The sequence below is a fragment of the Vidua macroura genome, chromosome 3, assembly GCF_024509145.1.
Source record: "Vidua macroura isolate BioBank_ID:100142 chromosome 3, ASM2450914v1, whole genome shotgun sequence".
NCBI classification, from domain to species: Eukaryota; Metazoa; Chordata; class Aves; order Passeriformes; family Viduidae; genus Vidua; species Vidua macroura.
This window is the reverse complement of record NC_071573.1, coordinates 45,750,039-45,774,952: the sequence shown is the minus strand read 5'-3', so window position 1 is coordinate 45,774,952 and position 24,914 is coordinate 45,750,039. Positions and strand designations below refer to the sequence as shown.

Here is a 24,914-nt window from a genome sequence, read left to right as displayed (position 1 = left end):
AGGTGCCGGGAGGGGCGACCAGCGCAGGGCGGGTCGGGGTTTCCGCGCGGGGCTTTCGCCGGCGCGGCGGTCGGCGCTGGTGTCCTGGGAAACCCTTGGCCGCTCCGCCCGGCATCCCGGTGGTCCCGTGGGCTGCTGCGGATAGGCATCGGCCGGCGGCAGCCGCGCGAGCCGGAGTTTCCCGGTTATCCGCAGGAGTCTGCGTCGGGCTTTGGTCGGCACCGGCGGGGAGCATCCTTCTCCGGAGAACCCGCCCCGAGCCCAGGTATCCCGCGGGCGGCGGGGAGGGGGTCTCTTCCCGGCGTGCTCCTTCCTCCTCCGTCAGCTGCCTGGGGTGAAGGCTCAAGGAAGTGGCCGCTTTTCCTGCTGGCTGGCTCGCGCTGGCGGAGGAAGAGCTCCCGCTGCCCGGCTGCTGCTGGCTGTAGTCATTGATGTGTGGTGCTGGGAGCTGCTGCACAGTAGAGCCATTAGGGCAGTGCAGTGAGACAGAAAACTCGGAATAACAACTTAAAAAACGCTTCTGCCCTGCAGGTGATGCAGTGCCGAGCTTCCCGGAGAAGCTCTTCCTACATTGTAGGTTACAATTTTGTTCAAGTACGTTTTAAGCGGCGTTTAAGAGGAATAATCAAAAATTCCTGTGTATTTCTTTGAAGGCTCACAGCTGTCTTTCAAAATTAGCTAAAGAGGTAAAACAGTAGCCAGGACAAATCTTTCTGCCTCAGACTTCCAAATCTCTGATGGTGTGCTGGGCTATACGTTCACATAACCCGTATGCTGATGATAAATAATATTGCACAAAAAGATTGTCCTTGGGAAATATCACATTAGTTCAGCCATTGTTTCCTTTGATTTTTTTTAATGTTGAGAAGCAAGATGATATTTTTGAGTAAAAATTTGGGTATGATGGCAAGAATCTTTGGAACTTGACAATTGGGCTGGATATGGTATGTTACATGAGAACTGAGCTGTTGGAGTTTCGCTGATTTGCAGTTACATGAGGAGAAGTTATTTTCAGTCACCACGTTTATGGTATGAAAATTGCATTCTTTCCTTGTCGTGAACAATAGTTCTTGACTTTAATCTAATCATTTCTGCTTGTACTACTAAGCTTCTCCTTAGGAGATGGAGTGAAAAGCTCCAGTAGTAATTTTCTTGTATTTCTTTGTGCAGCCCTGAGATAGAGAAAGAAAAGGATTCCTTACCCTCCTTCTCTCCTTACAGAGCTACATCAGTTGCTGTAAATCTTAGAGTAAGAACTGAGATAGCAGGGGAAGTTGGGTTTTTTCCTATTTCTTTTTTTTTTTTTTTTTTCTTTTAATTTCATTGGTATACCAGTTTGGCATCGAACAGCTGTGAGGCTGTAAATTTTGCTGTTTCTGTTCCTGCAAGTGGATAATGAAATGTGGTGCAATTTAGGATGTGATTTGCAGGTCATTATCCAGGGATGATTCCTGCTAATGTCACTGGGACTTAGTTGAATGATTGATTGGGTTAACTTTCCTATTGGGCTGTGTGGTCCAAAAAGTACAGCGCTTGTGTGGAAGGTGTTCTTCGGAGCTGTCAACCCCAGGTTTTCTAAGCTAGTAATTTCAGGTCCATCACTTTAGATTAAGGCAGCAATTTGGTTTAGGCCTTTTTTAGATTGAATTCCAGAGGTCACTTTTATGGTATGGCATTGTAAGCTTGTACTTGGAGCTAGAGGGGGGGAAATCACAGCTTTTCATCCCTGTTTCTTGTAGAAATCCATCCTGAAGAGCTTGAAAATTCAATTTTGCTTCTATGTTACTCAAGTTTTTAGAATTTTTCTGTATTTTACTAACAAGTATTTATAATGTTTAGTAAACAAAGGTTGCACTCCTTACCCCAATGCAGCATCAAGCTATACCTGCAAATATTTATGCAGCTTTCTGCATTATAATAAGATAAATTTGCCTTTGAAATGCTGTTGGGTACAATCATTCATTGTGAAAACAAGAAAGGAAAAGCTGCTCTTTGCAAGCATTTTTAGGAGCCTGGGAAATTAAGAACTTTGGCACATGTGAGTTACGTGCACCCAGAAAAAGGACGAGGTAAAGTAAACAAAACAAAATGCCAGAAAATGCAGCTGGCTGGGAGGCTGTTGCTGCGCAGCTTTCAGGAGTGATGCTTTAGTAAACGGCTGTCTGGTGTGGGGTGCCAGTCAGCAGAAACTGTTTGGCTAAAAAAGGCTGTGTAGCTGCTGTCACTGTTCTTCGTTAGCCCAGCCGGTGTTCCCCTGAAAGAAAAGAATCAATAGAGACCAGGTTACTGAACTCAGTGTGCTGCACAAAAATATGCTGGATAAATGAGCTCCATATAATCCAGGTCTGCTGGCTGCAGCAGTAACATGTAGGCTGCATGTAGGCTGCTCGTTAGCACAGTTACTGTAACTACAGTGATTATCGGGGCCTGTGTGTGCCTGTATTGATCCAAGGTAAAAACAGCCAGGAATGAGCAGTAGCAAACCCAGCGGAGAATTTCTGGTTCCAGGAGTCTTAGGTAATTCAAATGATGGGGAGAAGTTACTCCTTTTAAACATCAAAAGCAATGTGGTCACAAGGTCAAGGGAGGTGATTCTGCCCCTCTACTCAGCACTGCATCCAGCTCTGGGGTCCCCCGCACAGCAAGGACATGGACCTGTTGGAGTGGGTCCAGGAGAGGGACACCAGGATATCAGGGGGCTGGAGCACCTCTCCAGTGAGGAATATCTGAAAGAATTGGAATTGTTCATCCTAGGGAAGCAAAGGCTCTGGAGAGACCTTACTGCATCCTTTCAGTAATAAAAAGAGGCTTAAAAGAAAAACTGGGACAGAATTTTTAGCAGGGCCAGTTGTGAAAGGATGCAGGCTAATAGTTGTAAACTAAAAGAGGGTTGATTCAGACCAGATATAAGGGAAAAACTTTACCATGAGTGTGGCGAAACACTATAATGGGTTATCCAGAGAAATGGTGTATTCCCCATTCCTGGAAACATTCCAGGTCAGCTTGGATAGGGCCCTGAGCAACTTTTATAGTAGATGATGTTCCTGCTCATTGCAGGAACATTGCATTGCCTTGAACCAGGTGATCTCTAAAGGCGCCTTCCAACATAAACCATTCTATGATCCTGTAGACTGGTCACCCAGGTACAATATAAAGATAAATGTGTCTTCCTGTGGGATTACAGGCCTAGAGAATATTTGGGCAGTTTAAGAGGAGTCATCTTAAGAGAAAGGATCAGATCCATTTGTCAGGCGCAGCCTCAGATGAAACACACCCTGCGAGAGGGTGTTTGAAGGAGGGGCTTCCCCATTCCAGGGGATGGGTGTGTAATAGATTCTCTTGTAATTAAAATTACTGTTCTCTTCAGAGCTTTATTCCTAAGCAACAATTTTATTTCATTAAAGAATATTAAGCTTAAGGTTATTATCATAGGTTCTAAGGAGAACAGAATCAAGTGTCATACAAAATTTTGTCTGCAAAAGGGATCTTTATCACAGCCTGGTTTGAAAGTGGTTACAATTCTCATTGTCAACATCACACCATATGTAATAGGGCCTTAAATGATGCACAGTGCTTGCAGAGAGAGAAGGTAGAGGTATACGTAGCTTGGTATGTGAGGAGAAGTCAGTCTCACAAAGTTATGGAACCATACCTGTCTGTAAAAAATTAAATACTTAAATGGATGCTAAATACTTCCAGAAATATAGTAGTTAAATATTTAAAAGTATGTAAAGGCCAAGGTTGGAGCAGGATTTGGAACAGAAAAAATGTTTGTGCTTCAGAGTATAAACAAACCTCTTTGGGATAAGTGGAAATTTTCTCCCGTGTCTGAAATGCCTACTGCCAGACTTTTTTTTTTTTTTTTTCTTAAGTCCTTTTTTTTTTTATGAAGCCTCATATTCTGGTTGTTTTTTTGATACTGTGAAATGCTTTACTAGTCAATATATATATTTTCTTTTTTTAAATTTTCATATTTGGTGTTTCAGAATATAGGTGAGGATATATTATCTTTGTGGCATTGCTTTAGGAACATGGTTTGAATTTTTAGAAGCATTTTTATGCTTAATAGCCTTTTCAAAATTCTACTATGGACTTAACTCAATCCTTATTCTGTAAATGCTTAAACAGTGGCTGGAAGTACTATGAACACTGTTCTTGCCAACTTTGTTGTAGCTAGTGACAGTTCAAATTGTCTAACTCTAATGTTTATAGCTTTTACACTATGAGTGAGTGAATTGCCAGAAAAGTGTGGGAGATGTGGAATTCTCTGGGCTGTTCAAAGAGTTGCAGTTGCTTAATTCAGTTTAATTTAAATGTATGTGTCAAATGTAGAAAGACCTCTGACTTGATTTAGCTTTGACATTTTTGGCTTTGTGATCATTAGTAAGGTAGAAGGGGAAATGATGAAATTTAAATTATTCACTTTATTCTAATTTTTATAGAGAGGTTGATACTTAACAGTGAGGAAGTTGAGTTGAACAAAAAGTCCAGAGATGAGCTGTAATTGAGAGCCTTCTCCTTTTGTGAATGTCTTGTATCCTTTCTGCTGTTTGACTTTCCACTGCAAGTCAAAACGCATCTCAAAATGGATTGGAGGCTGTGGCTTGGTTGTGGATTTTTGTACAGTACATGGCATTTTATGCAAAGCCATTTCCTCTACATGTATTCAGTCCTGTGCCTTGTAAGGAATACGAGTTAAAAAATTGTAAACAAAGATGAAGACAAAAAACCTGCTGTGTTCTGACATGATTTTATTTCATCAGAGCACGGGGGGAAGCTTGTGTTCCATTCAAATGACACATGTATGTGCAGAAAATCTGTTCTTTGTCTTGGTGTATGTTAAAGCTCTTGTTTTGTTTGGCAAAATTAACGTATTCTAAAGTAGCATTTCCCTGCCTTGACTTATACTAGACCTGAAAGGAAAAGATTCTATTGTTTCTTCAAATTAGTGTTGAGCATAGCTCACCATGGTATTTGTATTACACCACCCTGTTTTACAGCACAGGTTACTGATTTTTAGGAACAGTTTGTTTCATACCAGGCTGAGAGAAGAAACAACTGTCTTTGCCTTGTCTCTGAGCATTTGTGTTTTGCAAAATCAAAGTAGTTTAAAAATTATACCTCCATTCTTTCTGTACTATGGATTGTGTACTTCTCTTGAGTCTAACAGGGGCATTGTACATACAGGTTTGTTTACAAGAGCATTTCCAGTGTCCTACTTTATTTCCTGTTTGTATCTTACACCCCAGTGACTGGATCAGGTAAGCTATCAAGGTTCAAGAAGGGAAATTTGTGTGGTTCTAGGTGTTTGCTTCTTATCCAGAAATAAGCTGGAAGTATTCATTTTGAAGGGCCTGAGCCTAAAACTGCTTTGGCAGCAGAGCAAAATGCCTCCTTGTGTGTGTTTTTTTTTTTCCTGTGTCCCATCTGCCCCTGTGTTCTTTGCATTTTGCTGAACTTTGTCTTGATTTCTGAGGCTTGCTGCCAGATCAATCTGGCTGCAGGTAGCCCTTGTGGTAAGGACCACAGGGGAATGTTGCCTGATTGAAACCTCAGCATCAGTGTTACTAGGTAGTACAGCTAGTCTGGGACCTGTTTAGGTCATCTGTAATCCATCATCTTTCCATGAGGCCTTAGTACAACCTCCAGTGACTTCAAAACAGTGACTGTTCCTTGTGCTGGGCCAGCGCTGCATAGAGTTGTCAGCACAAGGGAGTCTAATATGCAGACCACCTCTGGCATAAATATTTTAAGTTAGTCAAGGTCTGAGTGTGGAGGTCTGAGTGTGGAGGTCTCGACTAATTTGGTAACAGTGCTGAGGACTGCTGGCTATTTAGGTGATTTAATCCCTCAGGGAGGAGCAATGCAACAGAACCAAACACTGTCATACCTCACCTAGATGTCCCTTTCCAAGAGCTGCAGGTCTCTTAAAAAATAAAGCATTCCTATCCTGTATAGCATACTGTACTGGGTTTAGTCATCTTTAGACTTTGCTGGGTGTCTAAGCAAAAAGTTGCATTATTTCATCTCAATCTGTTACCTCATTTCTAAACTTCTTTTATCGATAGTCAGAATTCTGACTAATTCTCTATCTTAAATTTCTCTCTGATGCTTGGTGAGAGTGGTGTGGCATTAATTTCCACTGCACACATTTCTGAGCTTATTTTGATGTTTCTAGGTGTAAGTGGGGCGTGGAGCCAAACTGTGCAATGCCTGCAAAGTCATTGTGAACAGCTGTTCTGCGTTGGCAATGTGAACCAGGGCAACCATTTTCACACTGAAGTCATGGTCATGTGCTCTGCATTTGTATGTCATTTGCAGGATTCAGGCGTAATGCTGATGATTGAGGATGCAAATATGTAATGCAATAAATTGCCATGGAGCAAGAGAACAGAAATAAATGGTGTCTGCTTTGTATTCGTGACCAACAGCCTGGCAGTGTGGATGTGGTGGGCAAGGGCTGGTTAGAGTTCAGATAGCTGTCCTCTCAGTGATTGCTGCATTTGCTACCTGTTCTTTAAATGGTCTCAACTTCATCTCTTCCAGGAAAAACAAAATGAAGGAACTAGTCTCAAACAGTACAACCAGTATTTCTCAAGCCAGGAAAGCTGTGGAGCAATTAAAAATGGAAGCATACATGGATAGAATAAAGGTAAACTTAGACTTATTGTTGACATTTTGAATTCACTGACTAGTTTGTGGAACAGTCATAATGCATTAATAATGCAGAAATCAAGAATCTGTGTTGAGCAATAAAACAATATTCAGTACTGTAAGTGAGTTACATACCGACTGGTGGGTTCTAGTGAAGCAATTTCCAAAGTCTGACTTCAAGTCTGCTTGTGTGTGTGTCCGTTACATTTGTCAAAAGTGGTATTTTGTGAAATGCTTGAAGTCAGATGGCAAGTGCACAGGTGCTCTTCTTTGTCACCTGTAGCTGAATTTAAGTGCAGCTCTGGTTTCTTGGTTTTTCTCCTTTAAGAATTTGAATAAGTCTTTAAGATCTTGCAAAAAATTTTAATAATGATGAGACAAGCTGAATTGCCGTGCTTTGTTTTGTTTTAGTGCAGACGTCATTGCACAAAAAACATGTATGATTGCAGTGTGCAGTTATGATTCTTCACACTAGATAACATGTTGTATGTGAAGATTTGGTTTCATCATGCCTCTTGTGGATTAAATACTATCATTAAAGGCACTATTAAACAGAGGTTTTCAGTTTTTTTAACCAAAAAATCTTGTAGATTATTCTTGCATGTCATTCTGCTTTCCACTAGGCTAAAATTTTGTGAAATATCAAGTACCTAGAAGCTAAAAATGCCATAGAACTTTTAAAGAAAGCAATGCTCATTTATTTTGTTCTCTTCCCCTGAAAATAGGTAATCATTATTTCAATAAAAAATCCAGCCTCTACAAGGAAGTTTTTAGTCTTTTAGTCTTTACATCTTAAAAAAGTAATGCATTAAAATTACACAGTTCTCTACAAACAACTGTAACTGAGTTGTTACAAACTGTAACTGAGATTATTAAGTCAGTAGGACAATTTAGAAATGTTGTACATTAAAATCTTCATGTAGTCTTAACTCAGGCTGTTTGTCCATCCATCCTGTGTGCTGAAAGTCTGCATGTAGTCAGCGTGGGGACAGTAGTATATATTTATGATTTTTAAAATAGTTTCAGATCACAAACTCACCAGCTGAAAAAGTAATATTTATAATTCAGAAATATTAGTGCAATTCACATGAGTGGTCAGTCTTGCTCATATGAAAAAGAAATTTCAGTCACTCTGTTTTGTGGCAGTTTTTAACAATATCTTGTAAGACCATCAAATTTGCAAAAGTAGTTCCTCTATTTCATAGCATGTCACAAATTCATCACATAAGCTGTTCACAGGGACAGGGTGTTTGCTTCCTGCAGTAAAAGAAGGTCTGTCTTGGTTAGTCCCAGCTCAGGTCATATTGCAGCTGCATGAACAGAACTGACAAGGGAGGGTGTGGGTGGCAGAGGAAAGGGTTGGAAAAATACGGCCCAGTTAATTGGCATTTGAAGTTGTTGATACTTAGTAGACTGCCTTAATCTTGCTTCTATATATGCAGTGGTAACTGTCATGTCCCACACCATTACGTCAGTTTTGCAAATAGCCTCATTAGTTAGGTATATAACATTTTTAATTACATATGCAAGAAAGACATAGCTGCAAGAAAGACATAGGTTTTTTTTTTTAAGTCAGTTTAATTAAAATGAACGCAGTTATTAGCAAATGTGGCACATCTAAAAAACAGATAGTTTGAAAGTGAAATTATTTCACTTTTTGAATCTGCCTGGGACCAAACACACACCAAAGAAAATCTGGCATGTTTCAGAATTATGAGGGTTCCTATACTAACATAAAATAAATATAACTTTTCAAAATGCCTTAATTTCTAGAATTTCTTTGAACAAGCATATGAGGGATTGTGAGAAGTGGTTGATGCGCTTTTTATTCCTTCAAAATTCTGAATCAGTTAAATGTGTGTTTCAGCACAGTAAAATTTTACCAAGAGACTTTCCAGTGGTTTCAATAGGAGATTTTAAGTTCTCAGATCATTACTGTAAAGGTAGATAAATTAACTTACTTCCTTTTTTTCTGGTGTTTTGCATCTGATTAAACAAGTTAGACATTTAACAAAAGATCAGGGTTTTCCAAATAATTTAATTAAATCCTCTTTTGCAAATAGCTATAGCCAAGTTGTTATTGCCAGAATAGGCAAGAACACATTGCTAACATGGAAGAGGTGTCTGTGTTATTGACTGGGAAAATCAGAAGTTCCAGTTTATTTTTCTACTACAGAGACACTTTGTTTCCAATGCACAGTAGCTGCTGTAACCAGCAAGAGTTGGGTCCACTCAATTCAAATGTACTTAAAAGTATGTTGATAGTTGCTGACTCCCCACTGTGTTCTGGATTTTTCAACTCATTTAAGAAGTCCTATTAAGTCCTCTAGCCAGTCAGAGCACCAAACCAGTGCTATGTTCTGAAGTACCACAAAGACAACTTGCTGCTGAGGTGTGAAAGAAGCAGGACAATTCGAAAGAGGAGGATGGAGTTACTGGTGTGTTGATCAGTAGTTGGAAGGAGGATTACTGTGGGTTTTTTTGTAAACCATAGGAATGCCAGAAGGATCATAACTGAACCTGACTTACCTGGCAAAGGAACAGCTAGAGTTATAATGGAGAAGTAAGTAGGAAACTGGAAACGCAGATTCCAAACTAGGAAATACCCAAGTAAATCAGGTGAACAGTGGCCTCCTGACTTGTAGAATAATGTGTCTTCTAAAGATGTTAGCAGTAAAATTGAGAAAGCAAAATTAGTACTGGTATTTATCAGAGCTGTCCTCAGAATAAAGCACTGCCCAATTTTCTCTTTGCAAGCAGAAAAGCAAGAGTGCTCTGACATTTAAGACCCTTGGCATATCAGTTATCATTCCATTTTCTTTTTCCTAAGGAAGATAGGAAGTATTCCTAACTGGTTCTCAATAGTGTTGGGAGATGAACAGTGAGAATGCCAATAAATGTGTGTGAATCTCTTTATTTTAGATGTAAAGGATAAGCAGAGTGGGTGTTGTAGCAAGGATGGTAATGAGTCACAATCCATGACAAGGCAGAAGACATTCTAATTGCAGCATTTTGCCCTGTCACTGAACCTTATAATTATTAGCGCAGCTAACAGGATGTTCTAACTCTGGCAGTTTTTATCACCTCTGCTATTGTCGTGGTTTGACATGGAAGTGAATTTTTTTCCAGGAAGTTGGGTCAAACCAATCAGTGGTCAGGTTTGGATATTGGTACCTGGAGTGACCACTGAAAGTATGGACACGCCTCTGAGAACACAGGGGGTTAAAAGCAAGAACTCCCAGGAGAACTGTCTCTTTGGTTCCGGTCATCAGAGAGTGCAGATCTCCCCTGCCCAGCCATGGGCTGGGTGGGGGAGGGGAAGCCACACGGCCTTGTCCATGTAGGCCGAGGGGCTGAGGGTCTGGAACCGAGCCAGCTCCTGCGGACGGAAGGGTGGAGAGAAGCGGAGATGCCTTTGTCCCCCCCGCCACCAGAGGGAAAGTGACAGAGAGCCTGATGGCACCTGGAGATTTGCGGGCAGAGGAGAAGGAGAAAGGGGGGGGATGATGCCCAGCATGGGAGACGGGATGCTGGACTGAGATATCAGCCGTCCAGGGAGTCTGAACTTCTAACCTTTCCGGGAAATGAGGGCTTTGTAAAATATTACTCCTCCTCGATTTGTAGTAGAAGAGAAACAGTCCAGGACCTGAGATGTTAGAAGAAGAAATTTTTAGGTGGGAGGAGATGATGAAGTAGCTTTTGGCTGGACTTCTCTTGTTAGCCATGGACTGAACCAAAATCTCCTGCAATAGAGACTGCATTTTAGGGGGATGTAGTGGTGACCCAAGGAGACCTGCTTCAGCAACCACCAGTGAAGGAATGGCAAGAACAGAGGAAAGTTGAGGAGGGAATGGTGATGCCCTCTGTCTTCAGGAAGAAGATGATCTCTGTTCCTGGACCCTTGGCCCCAGGGGAAAATGGGGGGGACTGTAGTCCCAAGATGAAAAGCTGAACTGTTGTATCTTTGGGTTCGTGGCAAAGCATCCTTAAAGGAGCCCTATGAGTAGTCTGTCCATGCACGGTGGTGAGAGCACTGTGACATGGAAAGGAGAGTGTCACACTGGCAGATTTTCTCTGGGTGGTTGCCATGTGTGACATGGAAACACAGGAGGTGGCAACTGTGTTTCCTGGGGGGTCTGTGGTGCAAGAGAGACTTCTCTCTCCCTTGCTAGACTGAGTATTGATTATCTGAAGGATGGTAATTTGATCAGGAATCCCGAGTGACGTTTCATGGTGGTTGTTTTGGAAATTGGGAGGAGGAGGGGTGTTTTAGAGGGTCTTCATCCTGGATTTAGTCCGTGTGTCTTGTGTAGTAGTAGTTTAATAAAGTTTTTTTCCTTTGTTATTAAGCTTGGGCCTGCTCTGCTCTGTTCCTGATACCATCTCACAGCATTTATTTGGGAAGGTGTATTTTCATGGGGGCGCTGGCATTGCGCCAGTGTCAAACCATGACAGCTATTCTGAAATATAATGATAAAATTTCACAGTCCTCCTGAGACTAATTCTATAAAGCATCAGGATTGAGTGATTTGTAGGATTTTTTTTCCCTTTTGTTAATTTGATAACCAGATGTATTTTCTGCAAGAGTAAAAGTAATTCTACAAAATGTGAGATCAGTGTGATACCTATATACTCCATCTTTTAATCCATACACCTTAAAAGATTTTTTAAAAAATGAGATGTTAACTTTCTGATAGAATTCATCAGTCAAACTGGAGACTGATTTTTTTCTTTAGCCACTTCTGCAATATGTGTAAATTACTTGGAATTTGCAGACCAAGCCATATTGTGTAGGAAAGCTGACATGATAAATGTGTTCATTTCATTTGAATATTCAAATCACATGCATTTATTTTAATTCTTAGGAAAAGCTATTTTGAAGCTGTAGAGCAACCTTCAGCTACAAATAACCCTGAAGGCGAGTAAAAGCTACGATAGATTTGGCTCCACTTAACTCCTTCCATGGCACAATGGGACGATCAGCACATCAATGTGCCTGCAGCCCTGGTTGTGGGGCTCCTCTAGGTGCTGCCTGTGCGAAAGCAGCCATCCCTGCTGGAGTCTTGGTGCCATGTACTCAGTGCACAGGCCTTCCACTACTGCTCTTCCCAATAATGACACTGAGCAGGAAATGTGCTGGAGGCAATATTGTATTTTGCTGGTTTTTGGGCCACAGGTCTGACTTTGGCAATGCTGCTCACAGCTGCAGGAACTCGTGTTTTCATTTCTCCTGGATTGTGATCAGCTCATTTAACTCCCTGTTGTGAATGGTCATTATTCCACTGTGCAGGCCTAAGTTACTCTACTTTTAGTGAAGAAATGGTTATAATTCACTTTTTTTTAATGACTGTTGTAATCCCAGTGGGAGGATTTTTCCTCTCAAAACCTTTTATTTGTTTAAAGGATGAAAATATATGGCCTAGTGCAGGTTTAGTTTGTGACAATTATCATGTTCCTCAGTTTCTTGTTGCAGGTTGGTTTTTAAATAAATTGTACTATGGTTGGTTTAAAAGAAAATTAAAATGTGACTTAAACAGCATGACATGGAAGGAAGGGTTTCTCTTCACAGAAAGGGGTGATGAGGCATTGGAGTGGAGTGCCCAGGGACGTGGTGGAGTTGCCATCCTTGGAGTTAAGAAAAGACTGGATGTGGCACCAAGTGCCATGGTCCAGTTGACAAATTGGCGTTAGGTCAAAGGCTGGACTTGATAATTTCAAAGGTCTTTTCCAACCCAGGTGATTCTGTGAATGTGTTACTCTGCTTCACAACATTCCTACCAGCATTGCAGGACAAGTTAGATACAAAAATGTATGTTGAGCTTCTACTAATATGTAGAGAAACAGGATATTATATTATTGGGTTTCTCCCATCTAAGAATGTGGTCTGAAATTGTACTTCTCTTCCATTGAATGAAAAGCAATATACTTCAGCTGATGTTGCTTATCCATGCATGAAACTAACAAGATCATTACAGGAAAATCATTACAATCCTTTGTATTTTGAAGTCTGCAACTTTCAACACATTTTTGTTTTACCTGCTTCTTTTTGAGAAGCACTGGTCCTTGTGAATCTCTTCTGATTTTTTCAGTTTTCTGTTTCACCTGTGCCCAGCAGCCTTCTGTTCATATATAGTGTCTCTGTCACCCTTTTTTCTTGCAGGCCAATTCAAAGACAAACTAATTTTAAATAACCTTAAGACTCTTATTTCCTCCATTAGGGGGATAGTCTATATTGGGGTGCCAACCACAGGTTCTCCATGGTTTAAACATTCTACAAAGACATACAGAAATTAAAAATACAGAAAATGAAGAAATAAAATCTGTAAGTTCATTCGCATTTCATGCAAATTCTGATTTGATACCCATTGACTTCATGGATCTAATCTGAAGCCTACTATGGGCTGGGTTCATGTCAAAACAAGCAGGCCGTGGGGAAGCTTAAAGCTAACACTGGTGACACACCTGCTAGAAAAATACCAGAAATGCGATTTGTTTCTTCTCTTCACTCTAGTTATGCAAAATACTGACCTTGGTGTTTGATGGGGGACAAGCTGTCATGGTGCTCAGAGAAAAGACTTCTTTGTAAAGACTCCAGAATTCATTTTCTCAACTATCAGAATATTGAAAACCCAATAATTCATCAAAGCAAAGAGATAGAGATAGCTGTGAATATCTTACTGACTGATCAGAACAAAAAAAATTTGTATATGCTTTCTAAATTCTTGAAAAAATAAATGAATCACTGTGGCCTACTGCCACCAATATTCTTATGGCACAAAGCTGCAAAAAATACAAGGTTTAATATTTCATTTTTCATTTAATGCAAAATAACTTGCATTGCAAATATTCAACACACTGCTACATTTTTGTATGTATTTGTATTTTTATAGACTTTTCAGTAAGCATAAACCCATGTTCTGAATTTGGAGACTTGAGAATTATTTATTTTAGAAGGATAAAAATATTAAGTTAAAAAATATTAAGGTAGTGCTCAAGTTTAAATAAATGCTGTGAATAAAGGACTACTTATAGTAATTTACTAAGCAAAATACATTAGTCTTGCTTAATTGAAAAGAGCAGTATTTAGCTTAAATACTATGACACATGTTGTTCAAGTTTTGTTCCTGATTTATTATTTCTTTTTAATCCCATGGTCATGTGCCTAAAGAACTTTTTATTTTGCAACCAGAGGAGCAAAGGGTAGAGAGAGAGTGTATGTGGAAAACCTTAAAACCAATGAATGGGAGTAAGAGCTGAAGCAGGTTTCTCTACAGAAACAGACACTTCAAGGAGAATCCTTATTGCTTCAGGATGGTTAACATATAAATGTTTCAATGACTATGTGCTCCTGATCTCCTTCTGATGGAGAGGAACAGCTCGACGTGGATGATATCAATCAATAGGTTGATGTCACTATGTCACTATGTTAGATAAAATGTATGGAAGGATTACTAGGCCTAGGAAGAGCAGATTAAGAGATGTGTGTAATATTTAAAGGATAAAGCAATCTACTTCCTGTTTTGCAATAGCTTCCATTATAATCTGTTCTATGAACAATATTTATGCAATTCAGATTGCTTCAGAATTAAGTGTTACAGTAGTTCTCTCTTCTCTTCTAATAGGTATCCAAGGCTGCAGCAGATTTATTGGCATATTGTGATGCACACATTGGAGAAGATCCCCTTATTATTCCTGTACCTGCATCTGAAAATCCCTTTAGGGAAAAGAAACTCTTTTGTACTATACTTTGAGTCAATTTTCAATTAAAAATGTCATCTGCTAAAACTTGGTATCAGTGTTGCATGCTTTTAGCAATTTTTCTTAAGATGTCAATACTTACCCCATAACTACAATATTTTTGGAAGGTTGTGCAATTTTGGCTAAAAAAATCCTAAAAAAAAAAAAAAATCCTAAAAAAAAAAAAAAAAAAAATTCAAGGTAATGCTTATCTTTCAGAGCAATGTACAAGTTTAATTTCAGTTCTTCATAAACATTCTTTTGGTCTTAGTACCAAAGTACATACCAAGTACAGTATCAAATTATAGATATTTTTGCTAGTAATAGATTTTTCTGGGATCTAAATGAGTCATATCAATTCTTGAAGCTATTTTTAACATTCTTATTTTCTCTGGAAGGTGAATTCAATTCAATTGCCTTTACAAATTTCTATCTAAAGAGAGTAGTGTGACCTTTTCCTCAAGTAGCACTACTGAGGAAAAAATCCCAATGATTTACAGTGTTTAGAATGATTTGTCTTGTACAGTAAGTGATGTCTATAAATATGTTTTCTGAAGACTGTAAGAAACTTGACTACAAAAACAATCCTAGTAAAGTGCCATTGTAGCTATGAGCAGAATGAAGATGTATAGTCACACATCAGGATTACATCAATAAAAATGTAGAAAAATGTGGTTGCTTGTATCTTATTTTGAATGATAATGATTTAAATTATTTAGAAAGTAAACTGAACTGTGAAATAAGTGTTCCTAAGGGTTTTAGTGGGGAGCGTAAAACTGCCATGAACAGCACAGGGAGGGGGAATTACATTTTCTGAGCAGCCCTCTACATGCCTTTGCCCACAAGAGTAGGACTTTATGGGGATGGAGAGTAATGGTAAATAAATGTTGTTCTAGGATATGCAGCGAGACCACTGTGCTGTTGACAGCCACTATGTTTGTACATTTTGTGGCCACAGATTAGTTAAGTTGTCAGCAAGTAATTTCTGGAGGTTCTGGTATGTTTTTTTGTTTCAATTTAAAAGTGCAGTGAGAGGAAAAGAATGAGGTGTGAAATAAGACTGCCTTCTTCATGAAGTAAAATTAAACTCGTACAAGTCACCTGATGGAAGCAGCTGTTACTTTAGAGACTTTTTTTTTGTTGTTGTTCTTTTCCTTATTAAAAAAACGGAAAGCCCTTTTTCAATCAGATGCATTAGGACAGTTGTCTCACTGCAGTAGTTGATTTGTACAGTGTATCAGCCAGCCCCATAAGGCAGGAGACAATTTTGTTGGAGAACTGCACCAGTCTGAGCTGAGACACTGCACAACCACCCATAAGAGATCAAGCTTCCTCCCTTCCTCTGCACAAACTTGTATTCCATAAACATCTTAAATACCTGCAAGGCAAAAAAACTAGCTGAGGAATTGAGGGCCTTGGGGTATTCTTAAATGCTGAATTAAGATGCTGACAAGGACTCCTTAGTGAACAAAGCCATGTGCATTTTCCCCAAAGTGCATGTACCTTCTCCAGCTTATTTTTAGCAATTTCCATTGATGTCTGTTGTACTGTTTTGTGCAGTGGAAATACAAGATGTCTGCATTGTACAGGTTTTGTTTTCTTTGCCGTTCAGCTTGGATAATGGGCCTCACCCAACTGGGTTCAGCTACTAGTCTGGGCAGAGGGACAGGGGGCTTTGGACGGTGCTTCTGCTGCTGGCAGAACTCGCCTCATGTCTCACATGCACTATTATTGTAAAACCCACTAGATAACAGTATTCCTTTTAACCGATAGGCTTTTGAGATGTCTTTCATTCAAAGATTTGGTTTTTGACCTGGGCAGCTGGAGACATCAGTATCTTAGCAGGCTTGATATACCTATGCTGAAAAACATTAAAGTATTTTGAACAGGTAGGCTCATCCTTGGTTCCTATTTCAAAGTTTTCAGCTTAAGAATCCCATTCCTAACTTTTAACAAAATATTTCTTAATGTATGGTGTGTTTTTATTTTGAAGGTAGAGAAATAGGGTTTACCTGAGTAGCTATTTTATTGACAGTGAAATTAAAAAAGGCTTTCTGAAAATATTTATTTTAAAAAAGCAACAAAATGCTTAATAAGGTTCTTTAGGGAATCCTTCCTACAGCGTACATGATTTAGTAACTGCTCTGATCACCATGGCAACATTTTCATTTGTCCTTCTGCATGTATGGTTTTAACTGGAACAGCATGGGAGGAGAATATAGGGCATACAGCTTTATTCTCAAAGGCTTTGTAACAACTTGCATTTGTGGCTCATCATTAGCATTCCCATCTAAAATAACAAAATTACCACAGGTTATTACAGTATTGCAAACAGTTTGCTTTCTGTTTCTAATTGGGGTAAGTGTCTGATATCCTGCAATTGAAACATTTCAGTGCTTTTGAGAGTCTCTGGTTATAAGAGATGCATTTACAAAAATCCAGAATTCCTATTCACAAGGGGAGAATGTAATTCTTTTGATCTTCAGGTTTTTTCTCCAAAATCTTTCTTCAAGGAGTCGTGAATGTGTTGGAGTTACATTTTAAATAGCTGGTTCCTATGTTTGTGGTTTCTTTTATCAATTCATAAATTTCATTAGGTTAAAAAAATAAAATGCATCTACTAAGATGATTTCATGCTTTTAATTTATAAAAAAAATAAATACATGGAATACCATAAAGTGCATATTTATGTTAGCAGATATCTATAATGTGTTTGAAGAGGTTAAACTGTAGAAGCATAATTCCTTACTGGAAAACAGAACATCTTTCTCTATATCCTTGGACCTTATTTACCAGTTCCTTGAATGAAGATATACTATTGGCAAATTAGTAATTTGAAGGGGAAGGGGGTGAGGTGAACTTGGAAGATCTGCACTTCAAATAAAATTGTAACAGCTTTGGATTGCATACAAATATAATACTTTCCTTAAGAACACCATCAAAAAAATTGATTCTCTGAAAGAGAATGGCATCATCTGGTTCACTTTTCTTTTAATGCCAGCTTGATCCACAAATCAACATTTAAAAGAATATATTTTCCTCCAATCCCAGCAAAGCATTAAAATATCTTTGTCATTGTTATATATTGTGTTGCTTTGACCTTTGAGGCAGTTTGGATAATCTGCTACTGATACTTGAGTTTCATGTTTAAGCATCTTGCCTCAGCTCTACACAAAAATATCTGAATTATTTTGTACACTTTTCTAAATAATGAATACATATTATATCAAGAAGTATAGAATAATATATTTTTAAAAACCCCAAAAACTCTCCAAAATGTGGATTTATCTAACAGAATTATTTCCTGTAGGCTGAAGCAATGAGTTTATATTTTCATCAAACAGTCTGATTTGATTCTTACTAATTTTAATGAAAACAAAACCAGACCTGCTGCCATTCTAGTGCTGTACCACTCTTTCTCTCTGTTTCTTCTCATATGCCATTAGGCTTGTTTATTTGTAGTTCAAGCCCAGAAAGTAATGGGTGCTGTCTCTTAACTGTGTGAGTTGGGGTTGTCATCTCACGGAGTGAGAATTTCAGAACAGAATTGGATTCAAAGGGGTTTTGACATGTTATGAGTAATCCTTTCTTCATATCCCAACTTTTGCTCCTCTGATGGAATGAGAGTTCCCAATAGCTTGGTAGTAAATTGTAATGTCTCAGTAGCACATGTGGGGCTGGCTGTTTTGCGTCTATGAGATTAATCTCCTTGGTTTACTTTGAATTTAAGATGCTACCATTTCAATGCTAAAAATTATTTTCCTCCTCTCTATTATATACTAAATTCCCCTTTTTTGCTTCCTATATCATGTATTAAATTAGTAGCAGGGTGCTTGGCTAGTGCTGATAGGCAAATTTTTTAAGCTAACCTCTATGAAATTATGGCCAAAGGAGGAGAAAAATACAGAGGAAAGTTTAAAGTAAGCTATCCTACATCACACCATAGGTTAAAATAAATATAATCTTTGCTGTCAGTGGCACTAAAGTAAATGACTATTCATAAGGATGTTGTAACCAGGCATTTTTGCGGTGACTTACAGCAGGATCAGCTCCAACAGAAGGAAAGAACACTTTGGGAACAACAGTCTATAAATGTGCATATTAAAGCCTAAACTTCAATAAGGCAGTCATTTACCCAGTTGGATTTCTGATATCAAAGGAGTAACAAAATATGTGCTTTGAGAGGACCTGATTATACAGTTTTTCCTATCTCTTCATTATATAGGGATAAAAATCTGTATACATAATTTTCCAAGAAAATGTTATAATTATGGCTGTCCTTTGCATCAGAATATGAATTTGTTTCTTCAAGGAGACTAAAGAAAACTTGGGGGAGGAGTGGTTCCTAGGAAATACAGTTTTCTTTTACTGAAAACTAATACTTAAAGTCATTAGATTGACTTAAACAGTAATGTGTGAAAAATAGTGTGCAAACTTACCAGAATAAGTGTTACATAAAATTTTACAGGCACCTGCACATTTAATCTTTAGGTAAATAATGTACATTTGCATCTAATTGAATCCAGCTTTACAGCACTATTAAATTAAATACAGCCATAAATACCAGAACTGGTATGGGAACATCTTTTCTGTCTGGTAGGGAAAGATGTACTTCTGAGTTTGTCAAGTACATTTACACCACTCACGCTTGTGAACAAACAAAATGAGCAGTTTTACCCTAAAATTTGGTGTTTTCTTTCCCAAATTCCTATTACAAGTAGGAACTGCACAGGCTTGTCTATTACTGCCACCTACTGATAAAGTGATAAGCAGCCGACTGAGATGAAAAACTACCAATACCAACTAGTAATGACCAAAAGGGGGATTCTGAATTACTACACAAACGGTCTGAAACAGAGAGCCAGCAGTCTTGGTTTTGTGGGCTGCACAGTGTAAGATTTCATCTGGCACTGGGGCACTATTGCACTGCTGGGTGCAGTTAGACCTCATGCTTCAGTTCCAGACTGCTCAGTTTAGAAGACACAAAAGACAAATACGTTATTTGGCTAAATAGGTCAGGTGTCTGGCTAAAAATGCCTTCAAAAGCTGGGGAAGTCGTTGCGTATATCAGCTGAAGCTCATTTTCCAGTTTAAGTCAAATGCCTGTTCCTCAGAGCTGCTGAGACACCACTTGTGCCCTTTGCTCCCTGGAGTAGGTGAGGTGGCTGCTAACAGCAGAAAGGCTCAGCTCTAGGCCAGAGTGAGTCCCCAGCCCAGAGAGCACCCAACAGCTCTCACTGACTGCTGCTCTGCTCCTTCACACTGAAACTTCACTCCTGCCTGTTGGGTTTTTTTTATTTCGGGGGTCGGGGCTGTTCTTCAATTACTGTAGTCTGGGCCAAATACTTCCTCATATGCCACAGCATAATAATAGAGCCAGAACAGCACTTAGGCCACTGCTTATGCTAAGAATGGCATTTTAGGGAAAATACACTAGGCATGGCATAAGGATGTGTTTCAAAAGATAACCCATTCCACAAAACATATTCGTCGTGTAGCTTCTCACTGCGCCGTACCCTCTTGTGTCTTTGAGCTTTAGGTGGCATCCTTGAGCCCTTCACTCTCTTCATGATAAAGACAAATTTTCAGCAAAAGGAAGGAATAAGCCATACTTTATAGAAAAGAACCATTGTGACTTAAAAAAAAACAACTTTCAAGTGGCAGTAACTCTAAAGATATTGACAGTGTAACAATCTGTCTCTGGCAAGTGTGGCTCACAAGACTTTTTATCCCTATCTATCTTGTTGCAAAAACTGTTCACTACCATGGATTCTTGTCTGAGAGTCTCCTCTCTGGAGAGCATACCAGTTTTTAGCCTACTCATCAGAACAGAATACACATAGATTCCCAATATATATACCTGATATGAACATGTCAGTCATACCCTTAAAAGATCAAGTGACAAAACTTCAGGTGCTAAGATTCTCGAGAAAAAATCCTCTACAGAAACTTTGAGAATATAAAGAATGTTATAGATAGCAGCCTTTTGGATGTCTTCTTTCTCAGCCTTCACATGCTCTTTTTGTACTGAGAGTTTGCTTTACACTCTGGAAAATTACTACAAAAAGCAACTATGAAATAGAAATTAGAAGGCCATAAAAGTGATTACATTTCTTTACAGTTCTGTCCATACCAGCTAAACAAATACTTGCAACAGGGGTGTGAATATATTTATATAGTCAGGGTTGTGAAGATATTTAAACAGAATCTGGATAAATGAAAAAAGTACATTAGAAGGTCATTAAAGAGGCCAAGTTAAGCACTTGTTTAAGAAAAGTCTTTATGCATATTCCATTTGCTTCTCTCATTTGTATGTACTACTATCCCAGATTGCCACTGCAGGAATTCCCACAAGGCACAGTATAGGCAGTGCTCAGTCAATGAGCAGTTAGTCAGTACTATTTTGGCGTTGTTATTCATTGTGTAGCCCCAGGCCTGATTTACTCACAAATCCTGCTTTCCATGTAGAACTGTTCCCTGATGAGCTCCTCTGTGCTCATCACAGGCTGCTTCACAAAGCATCTCCACAGCATCCTGGAGGAAAATGAGGGTGGAACTATTTGCATCTTACAGTGGGAAGCTGAGGCAGAGCGTGGACAGATTGTGAGTACCTGCTTCTCCAGAGTTAGCTCTTTCAACATCGTACACAATGTTCCCACTTGCTCAGACATCAGCTCTGAGTCTTCAACTCTACAAACTGGAATGACTTTTGCACGTCAAAGACAAAGAAACTACAGGGGGAAAAAGGTACCGTGAAAGATTCAGCTTTTTGATTTTCCTGGTCTTGTCAGTTCTCCCAGGCAGCCCTGACCCTTAGCCTTGTAACCCCTATTATGTGATCCCACCTCATTGATCTTGCACTTGCTGCAACAAATGAAGCAACCACCTGATGCTTTCTCCAGCAGAGCACATCCATCCTAGGGCAAGGTAAGCACCATGATGGGAAAATAGCAAGAGGTCATGTAAATTATTTGAAATTAAATACAGCCTGAATATCATCTATCCAGTGATAGATAATGAAATTATTAAAAATATTGTGGCAAATTTGCTTTGCAACCCCCCAACATCTTATCTCTTTACTAGGCATGTGATTAAAAAGTGTATTTGCTGTTGTAGGTCTCTGTAGGACTTTCTACAAACCTTATTCTCTTCTGTACATGCATCCTGAAGTCTTTGTACCACTTGTTAAAAATAACTATTCTAGCTGCACATGAAGTAGCTAACCCCACCAGCTGGCTGCTGCTTGATTATTGGATATTTGATGTTCCACATCTCTGTGAGACATTCCCGTTTGCACTCTGAGATGTGCTTGTCAAGATTTAGTTGCTGCCATATGGGTAGTTTTTGAGTCCATTTCTATTTTGGATTGTCATGAAGATGTCAAAGAGTCAACTTAGACTGTAAAATTTATTATTGCTATATTGGTAAATTTGGATAACTGTGACCTAATTCAGCAAAACTTAAAGCTACTCTTCCAAACAGACAAGAAGATGCAAAAACTTAAAAGAATAAAAGGGTCAGCAAAATAATAGACAAATAATTTTAAACAAAACTTCCTTAACTGGAAGTAATTCATAAAATGTTAAGTGGAAAATGATTCTACTGTGTACTACTGAAAAGCATTTAAAGAATAATGCAGTCATCAGACACAGTCAATATGGGTTCTCAAAAGGAAAGTTCTGTTTAACTAATTTGATCTGCTCCTGTGATAAGGTTGCTGCCTGTTGGATGAAGGGAAGGAGGTGGATGTAGTTTTTCTGCATTTTAGTGAGGCTTTTGATACTGTCTCTCACAGCACCCTTCTGGACAAGTTGTCTGACAGTGGGATGAGCAGGTTCATGATGTATTGGGTGAAGGACTGGCTGAAGGGCAGGCAGAGCTCAAAGGGCTGCAGTGAAAGGGGCCACACCTGGCTGCTGAGCAAGGAAGTTCCTCAGGGCTCACATCTAGAGCCAGTTCTATTCAATATATTTATCAATTACCTGGATGCAGGAGCTGAGCACACCATTAACAGCTCTGCTGGTGACACTAAAATGGGAGGTGCTGTTGACTCTGCAGGAGGCTTTACAGAAGAATCTGGATAGATTGGAACACTGGGTAGTGATTAATGGCACGAAATTTAACAAGTGAAATGTCAGATCCTGCACCTGGGATAGAGTAACATTAGGCAATCCCAAAGGAGTCTGGGAACTCCTCTGCATCTGCACTTCATTGGATCAGAAAGCTGAAAAGGGAAGCAGTAAGACATTTCTTCTGTTTGGGAAGATAAGCAAAATCTATTCCTTGTAAAGACCCTAAGCAAGGTAAGGAAAGGACTGATAAATCCTCAATCTGGACAGTGAATCTGTTTCAATTATGAACACTGGAAAAAGAATAAAACACATTCTTGGGATGCAAATTTATAACCCTTTAAATTAATAAAGTCCTTCATGCCTTGATCTGTAATCTCTTTAAATATTTTTTCTTTAAAAAACTAAAGGCATACAGATTTTGTGAAAAGTAATATTTCAGTGTTATTGCTACCTGGGGAGAAAGTTAAGCCCCAAACCCCTAAAAAGGGAGTCTCTCATAAGACCTTCCTCTGCTTTCAGATGGAGCACGCAGAAATCAATAAAACACAACTCCCTGGGGACGAACTCTGCTAAAATATACACAGCTCCACACTGATTCTTGCTCTTCTATTCTGCTGCTGCTGTCCTAAAAATATCCCAGCTGCCCACTCGGGGCAACAATTAGGCAAACAAACATTAAAAAAACCCTGAATGCTATGGACTGGCTAGCTTTGGTACATGAGTGCAGCTCTGATATCCATCATGTCTTCTCTGTGTCAGACAGGAGATGCTTATCAAGAGGGACTCTGCAAATTTAACAGAAGCATCTTAAGTTTGCAAGCAGCCTGGGGAATAAAATTTCTGTCTCTTCTGTCTCCAGCTCTTGTGCCCAACATGTTGCGCCTGCACTACAGTTTGTGTGCCAGAGGTACCCTCTGAACCTGTATGGTCAGAAGAGTAAATCTGCTCAGAAAGAGAAAATTGAAAATAGTGTATTTTTTATAGAGTTCTTATAACCCAAATCAGAACATAACTCAACTCAAATTTTTTAGTTTTTCAGATAAGTAATTTAACATTATCTAGAAGTTATATTCCAGATCAATTTTTTCTTTTCATAGTATACATATTCATGATTATTAAATCTTGGAAAAAATCTGATTTTTATATGTGTAATGAACAGTTTCCACGTGTTCTCCAGAGATGTGGGCAGGGCCTTCCTAGTTCCCATGGCAACACTAAAAAAACTACTAACTCTAGCTAAGTACCGATATTGAAATGCTAATTAGCTAATTGCTCTGTTTGTTTTCTCTAAACTACCTGGAGATAACTGGCCTCCCACCCTTCCACACTGCCATTCTGGGACTAACAAGCAAATAAAAAACCCTTAGGATCATGGGAGTATTTGTAGGAGATAAAAAGGACCATAAATCAAAAACTGAACACAGTAGAGGAGTCTAGACAAATGCCCTAGCTAAGGAAGAGGGAAACACATCCCCTGATTGACTTTTACCGGTCGCCATCACCTCAGAAAGAATAGACTAGGTTAGGCTGTGAGAAGCAGGGTGACAGAGACAGAGCCCTGGTGCTGCCACCACGGAAGGAGTGGGGACAGTTGTTTTTCTGGACTTCAGCAACAGACTCTGCACACCACGCCTCCTCACCCTCTGGCAATCGGTGTGCCACAAGGAAAGAAGAAGGGACAGCTGCTGCTCTGGACTTCAGTGATAGACTCTGCACACCTCCTTCCTTTCGGCCTACAACCGCGGGGGTGTGCTCCATGTCGAGCCCCCTGCCCAGCTGATCTTTTTAATAAAGAGCTGAACATTAATAAAGGCATTAGCCCTGTTCATTTCAATATGGGTGCTTTTTAAAAAGCATGCTTAAAACTCAGTGCCTTGAAGCCATGTTTAGACACTCCAATATCAGCTTGCTTCACCAAAATGCTAGTTCTCATAAAAGCCCTCAATAATGCAAATTGAAACTTTTTTACTTATGGGAACTTCTGGAAATTGGGTTAATAGTTGGGTCTGGTCACCTCATGATTTACATACAGGTGCACACAGTATCATACAGATAGTGATGAAATTGGGAGGCTTAGGTAAAATCTTTGGCTTTAAAAATCTAGTAGAGATGCAAGAGAAAAATGGAATAGGAAAGGCCAATCCTCTACAACTAAACTGTGTTAGTAACCATTTCCTACCTGACTAGCAAAAATGCATATATAGCATCCTTTTGACCTGGACATCCTGTTTAGGTTTCTCCTGGTTTGTATGTAATACAGTTACTTATCCTTGAAGATGGTAGGTAATGCCACAGGGAAAGTAAGATATTAAAGGATTGGGTGCTCTGTTTTGCCTGCAAAGAAACAATCACTCCCAGGAATGTTTGTAAGATCAATCCCCATCAGATCACCTGGCATGGGGGTACAAGGAATGTAGCCAAATATAGATAAATATTAATAGATGGACCAGT

The 24,914-nt window shown here is 39.3% G+C and overlaps 1 protein-coding gene across 1 annotated transcript; it reads left to right on the top strand.

Annotated features, from left to right (window-relative positions):
* GNG4 (G protein subunit gamma 4) lies at window positions 1-15,062 on the top strand. The gene is made up of 3 exons (XM_053973456.1): window positions 1-265; window positions 6,547-6,652; window positions 14,277-15,062. The coding sequence occupies exons 2-3, from the start codon at window positions 6,557-6,559 to the stop codon at window positions 14,403-14,405; spliced, it is 225 nt and encodes a 74-aa protein (XP_053829431.1). The 5' UTR covers window positions 1-265; window positions 6,547-6,556; the 3' UTR covers window positions 14,406-15,062.
* Window positions 15,063-24,914: the final 9,852 nt, after the last annotated feature.